The sequence below is a fragment of the Arachis duranensis genome, chromosome 7 (assembly GCF_000817695.3).
Source record: "Arachis duranensis cultivar V14167 chromosome 7, aradu.V14167.gnm2.J7QH, whole genome shotgun sequence".
Lineage (NCBI taxonomy): Eukaryota > Viridiplantae > Streptophyta > Magnoliopsida > Fabales > Fabaceae > Arachis > Arachis duranensis.
This window is the reverse complement of record NC_029778.3, coordinates 56,522,235-56,528,822: the sequence shown is the minus strand read 5'-3', so window position 1 is coordinate 56,528,822 and position 6,588 is coordinate 56,522,235. Positions and strand designations below refer to the sequence as shown.

At 31.8% G+C, this 6,588-nt stretch overlaps 1 protein-coding gene across 1 annotated transcript; it reads left to right on the top strand.

Moving 5' to 3' along the window:
* The first annotated feature begins 2,368 nt into the window (after nucleotides 1-2,368).
* On the top strand, nucleotides 2,369-5,564 carry LOC107459113 (annexin Gh1). The gene is made up of 5 exons (XM_016077322.3): nucleotides 2,369-2,563; nucleotides 3,147-3,292; nucleotides 3,753-3,971; nucleotides 4,671-4,883; nucleotides 5,006-5,564. Exons 1-5 carry the CDS (start codon nucleotides 2,410-2,412, stop codon nucleotides 5,300-5,302), a joined length of 1,029 nt encoding a protein of 342 aa, XP_015932808.1. The 5' UTR covers nucleotides 2,369-2,409; the 3' UTR covers nucleotides 5,303-5,564.
* Nucleotides 5,565-6,588: the final 1,024 nt, after the last annotated feature.

Sequence of the window (6,588 nt, the reverse complement as noted above, 5' to 3'; positions counted from 1 at the left end):
TTCTTTTATATTCATGCTTTTAAGGCTAATCTTTTATTATTTATAATTAGTTTAATTATTCTGTTGATACCTATAGTTTTACTAAATTTATAATTAGGTTGCTATATTTTTTTTTCAATTAAGTTCTTACATTGTTTTTAGTTTTGTAATTAGATTCTTTTTACATAAAAAATATTAAAATTAATAGAATATTTTTTCTAAAAAACACATTATCAAAAATCTAGTTATATTCTTAATTATTGATATCTTTGATTTGCAGAAAAATATTCAGTTAATTATAATATTTTTTACACTAGGATGAATCTATTACAAAATTAAAAATGGTGCAAGGATTCAATTAAAAAAAAAAACTATAAAGACCTAATTAAAAGTTTGGTAAAACTATAGGACCAACTTATAATTAAACCTTTATAATTTTGGCCCACTTTTTACTCTAAATCATATTTTAACCAAAGTTGGTGCATCATATATTTTTCATAGACCAAAACTTTAATCATATGAAACTTTTATACTCTTTTAATCACTTTTTTTCCGATCTTCAAATCTTTTACATAATTAATGCTCTTTTATAGTCTTTCCTTAAGATTTTTACTTCTTTTACTCTTTTTAATTATTATGAATATCATATTATTGATTCTTCTCTTGATTTCGATGTTTTATAAAATCATATTTCAGTCCCAAGATTTTCAACCGGATTAAGCCATCATCATCATAATACATATCCATCAAAATTCATAAAAAACATCATTTACACACTTTAAAGATTCATCAAACATTCAAGCATCAACAAAATCATCATCCATCACCAAATCTCCATTAAAACATCATCAAACATCAATATGAACATATTGTCAATATATGTAGGCTTCTAACTAATCCTAACCATCAAGAGAGGAAAATGGAGTGATTTCTCACCCTCTTGAGCTTGATCTTGGTTAGCTTAAATGTTTTTCTTGAAACTTCTAAGGGTAGCTTGCTAATTATGAAGAGAAAAAATAAAACTTTCTTAAAGATTTTGGTCAAGTGAAGAGAAGAATTTAAAGAATATTTTTCACTAACCTTATGAGAATTCAAGTGACAAATGAAAAAGATGAAGAGAGAAATGATCTTGATTCTTTTATTCTTGAGAAGTGAAAGTGTCGTTCTTGAAATTTGGTGAAGAATTTAGTTTGAAAATGCTACTTTTTTTCTCTCACACTCTCGGCTCTCTCTAGCTCTCTCTCTTTCTCTTTGTTTTTCGTTCTTTCTAAATTCTAACTTAATGAATTCTTTATGATAAATGAAGAAAAGAAAGAATAGAATTCGGTTATTAAGAGAGAGAGAGAGAGAGAAATTTAAAGCATGTGATATTCGTTTCTTTCTCTTATTTGATCTTATTTCCATCATAAATGATTTAACACATGATTAAATCATGTGATTATGTGGAAAAGGAGAGGAAATTTCAGCCAAAGTGAGGGAGAGAGGAGTGAGAGTGATTTTTTGATCATGTGGTTAAATATTTAGTGATCTAATCATGATTATTTTAGGTTAATTCACCACAATATGTAGTGGTTAATGATTTATAGAAGAGAATAAAAGTAAAATTTGTGGCTGAAATTAATTCTTGGAGAATAATGATTAAAAAGTAGTAATTATTTGAATATTAATTTTTACTGTATTAGATACATCACATAAACATACTGGTAAGGATATTATTGATATTATATATTATTTCAATTTTAAAATATTTTTAAAATATTTTGGTAAAATTAAACTGATAAAAAAATTTTAGTAAAAATTTTTTATTAGATAAGTTTGGATCTAATAGATAAAAATAATCTTCACAAAATATTTTTCGTCTTACTAAAAATATTATTTTATTATGAATAAACTTTTTTTTTATATATTTCATATGAGCCACTTCGTTAATACGAAGTAAACCATAATTCTCAAACTTTTAAGAATTCTAATTGCAGAAAATCTAAAAATTTGTTTTACAAAAAATCAATTTTTACATTAACATGTGTGCTGTTGCAGCATGCTGATGTGGAAAAATAATGAGTTCAACTCCAAAGAAAACAATGGAAATTCCACTATACAACAATTTATGTGCTAGAATGCCATCGATTAAAATTACGTCCGTAGAATCTAGAATGATCCAGCAATTATAATTTCATGTTACTGTGACTTCGATGGACCATGATTCCATCAAGGCATCCACCCATGATCTGCTTGCCATCGTGGATGTACTGCATTGAATCTAGACAAGGATATTTTTTTATTATTTCATAAATATATATTTTTAAAATTTCCTGACAAAAAGGAAAACCGATCGAGAAAATCATGATTGCATGCTACGTGTAGATGCGTGTAATGGTTAGATCCAAGGCACGTTTTATGTGGGACAGCTGCGTTTGACTTTAAGTAGACATGAGAGCTGAGAGTGAGTGTCACCGAGAATTGAAAGAAGGAAGGAAAGAAAGAAGCGCGTTACTGATCCCTGAAACAATGTCGACTCTGAGAATTCCTCAACCTGTTCCTCCGGTTGCCGATGACTGCGAGCAGCTCCGCAAGGCCTTCGCGGGTTTCACTCTTCACTAATTTTTCTTCTCACACCACCATCCTTCGTGAACTTCACTGTGGCTTCTAATCAGTCATCACAATTTAGTGGCTAATTTTTTGCGTGCGCATAACATTTTTTTATTTTATATATGCTTAGATCAGTTTATATTTAAGTATTTGATATATGAATCCGATGATCCTGTGAAAGGCTTCATCATAGTGTTGATTTGAGATCAATTATTGGTGGATTTTAAGACACAGTAGGGTTCACTGGAGTGGACCTCAATTTTTGCTGAATTTGTTTATGGTGATCTATGGTTGCACCTGTGGTGATGACTGTAAAGGTTTCATTGGATTTGTTACCATTTTGGATGCTTGAAAATGAATCCTCTGCAGTTCTTGAGATTTCTTCGTTTTTTCTACGTGATCTGTGTCTTAGCAACTTAACATTATGTAGTTTGATCTTATGTGATTATTATAAAGATCATTCAGTTTGTGTGTTAATTTTTTTTAATGCAGTCTTGTTATTCGGTTTATCAGTTGAGCAAACTATGATTTGATGTGTTTTCTGTTGAATTGTTGCAATTGATCAAATGTAATTGCAGGATGGGGAACTAACGAGGATTTGATCATATCGATCTTGGGTCATCGAAATGCTGCTCAGAGGAAGCTGATTCGAGAAACTTATTTTGAGACTTATGGAGAAGATCTCCTCAAAGCCTTGGACAAGGAGCTCAGCAATGACTTCGAGGTCAGTACCATAGAATTATGGAGACATTTGTTTTTAATCTTTTGGTTTGTGTTGCTGGTAGATCTGACTGAGGATGTGTCAATATAGATGGCAAAAGAAATTGGTTTCATTAAGTCTGTTTGCTGATTGAAATTTGAACAGAGTTTTTAGTTAATATCTGGGTTCTCAGGTCAAGGAGGTATCAATCTGATCATGGGAGCATGAATAATACTCACTTCATTTCCTTTTGTCTGTTACTATGAAAATTTGATACATCCTTAGATCAATGTGTCTGGCCTTGAATTACATTGGTTCTAGGTTCAAATCCAAAGATCTACTAGATTTTTACATTAACAGGGAAAAGGGAATGGAGGAAGTAACAAGTTTGATGATTAAAGCTGATAACAAAACTTGGCTACAGGAACAATATATACATTATATTGTTTGAAACTGAGATTCACTTTGAATATTATTCTTCCAGAGGCTGGTACTTCTTTGGACACTTGATCCTGCTGAGCGAGATGCGTTTTTGGCGAACGAAGCAACCAAAAGATGGACTTCAAGCAATCAGGTTTTGATGGAAATAGCTTGTACCAGGTCCTCTGACCAATTGCTTTTCGCAAGGAAGGCTTATCATGCTCGTTATAAGAAGTCTCTCGAGGAGGATGTTGCTCATCACACAACTGGGGAGTTCCGTAAGGTACTGCTACTAGTTCTAGATCATAATTATGAGTACGTTGTAAAACATTGTACATACATTAATGTGAAGCGTGTGGTACTTATATGGATTAGTTAAGTTGTATATTGACATTGGCAGTTGATTTCTCTAATTGTTTATTGGGTCCTGTTTACTGTGCAGTGCTCTGATTTCTTTTGGTCATCTTAGATATCTTCATTTGTTAATTGTTATGTTAATAGATCACGCTTTAAGGTACTGAAAGATGGAATGATCAACTATCATGTATTTCCAAAATTGACTTGTGATTTAGTCTCTTGGTTCCCGTTAGATAGCTAAGTAGCAATGTACTGATCACTTATTCACCAATTAAAAATTGCTCAAATGGTATTTAGCAATATTGATCAGCCTCAAATGACGTTTAAACCTCATGTTTTCAAGACATGTTTTGGAGAGCTTCCTTCTATTATAAAAATAATTGACTTTCTCTAGGAACAGATTACTCACAAGACTGATGAATATTTTACTAAACAAATTTAATCACCGGCAGCAAGCATAAATCTGGGCATGTTTTAGCACTCCTTCATGTCTAGTAACTTAAGATGTGGAATCATATGTTTTCCAACAAGAACTAAAATTTATTTTGATAATGGATGAAAAAGTTCACATTATATTTGTAAGTCACTTCAGAAGGTCACAATTAACTAACTTTTGTTTGTCTAGCTCCTACTGCCTTTGGTTAGTTCGTATCGCTACGAAGGGGATGAAGTGAACCTGACTCTAGCAAAAACTGAGGCAAAATTACTGCATGAGAAAATTTCCAAGAAAGCTTACAGTGATGATGAACTTATCAGGATTTTGGCCACAAGGAGCAAACCACAGATAAATGCTACTTTGAATCACTATAAAGATGAATTTGGAAAAGATATCAACAAGGTACATAACACAACTCGTATTACTTCCAAATCATCAATATGATTTCTAAACTTCTCTTCCCTGAAAAGTTGATACCTATTGTTAAATTCTTTTATTGAAATTTATGAGCCAAATTGTTGCAGGATCTGAAAGCTGACCCAAAGGATGAGTTCCTGGCTCTACTGAGATCCACTGTCAAGTGCTTGGTCCGTAGCGAGAGGTACTTCGAGAAGGCTGCTCGTTTGGCCATCAACAAACGTGGAACCGATGAGGGGGCACTTACAAGAGTGGTGGCTACCAGGGCCGAGATTGACTTGAAAATAATAGCAGATGAGTATCAGAGGAGGAGCAGCGTCCCTCTTGATAAGGCCGTCGCCAAGGACACCACCGGAGACTACGAGAAAATGCTTTTGGCGATCTTAGGACATGATGATGTTTGAGGTCTTTGTGGCAGCGGTTATTATGTTGTGATAATGCTTAATTTGATGGTTAAAGACTTAAATGCTGCTTTGTTTTTATGGCGATGGTTGTCTTGCTATGCTAAATAAAAAGACAACAATGTAGGTGGTTTTGGTTGGGATTGTGAAGGATGCCCTTAGAATTCATGGTGGGGTGATCTTGAATTCTTAAGGGTCAAAGGTTTATGAACTCAATGTGGTTATTCTGTTGGCGTCAGTAAATGTTTCTTCTCCCGTCTCCTAATCTGCATATGAAGCTGGTGTTCTGCCATGCCTGAAGTTAAGTTAATTTTGAATTAAGAAATCACTTTAAAATATTTTAAAATTTTGGACTGCTGCCTTAATTGGACTCTAATAATTTTTGTAAAAGACTTAGTAGGATGTGATTATTGATTAATTTTCCCATCTTCAGTTTCATTTTTAGTAAAAGCTTAAAAAGAAAGACAAAAAAACAAAAAAACGTAGAAAGTATGTTTTCCTCTTTGTTAATAGTAGGGGTGTGAGACTTGGACTAGCCCAAAACTCAACCCAAAGAATACATTTGTCGAATTTGATTTTATTATTCTTATTCAGAGGCATTTTCATTTAGATTATGCTTCGGGTAGGTCCAATATGATACGAAATCATATTTTATAATTGGACTAATCAGTTTAACTAAAAATTGATGAACTAAGTCTGACCAATTCGATTTGATCCAAAGGACTGTGGAAAAAGATCCTCTCCAGTTTTTTTAACAATTGATAGAATTCAGTGTGATCTATCACCTTTGATTCTATGAGTGGGACCAGAAATAAATAAGAGAGAGAGCGCAATGAATGGTTAGATTGAACACTGGATACCATCCAGTTTTTTTCTCACCGGAGAGGATCCACTCCCAAGGACCGTCTGTGTATTTGGCCCGATCAAACTTAGTGAAATCCATTAAAACCAGTCGTTTAAATATCATTCATAAAAAATAATTATTTAAAATAAAATATTATATAAAAAAATAAGAAATTTTTGAATTTATTATTTGGGTTTGTTTCTTAATTCTTATTTAATATTACTTAAATTTAATAGGTTAATGGTAATGCTTTTTTTTATTAGTTAAAAAATTTTAACACCCTCTTTTTGTTTGCTCTCTTAATTTTATTAAATAATTTTTTAAGTCAAAATATTTTTAACTTTTTTATAATGAGTATTTTTTTAAATTATTTAATGTATAAAATATCACATCTTTTTATTTTATCTTAAAAGTTTTTTATTTTTTATATCAAAGTATTACGGTT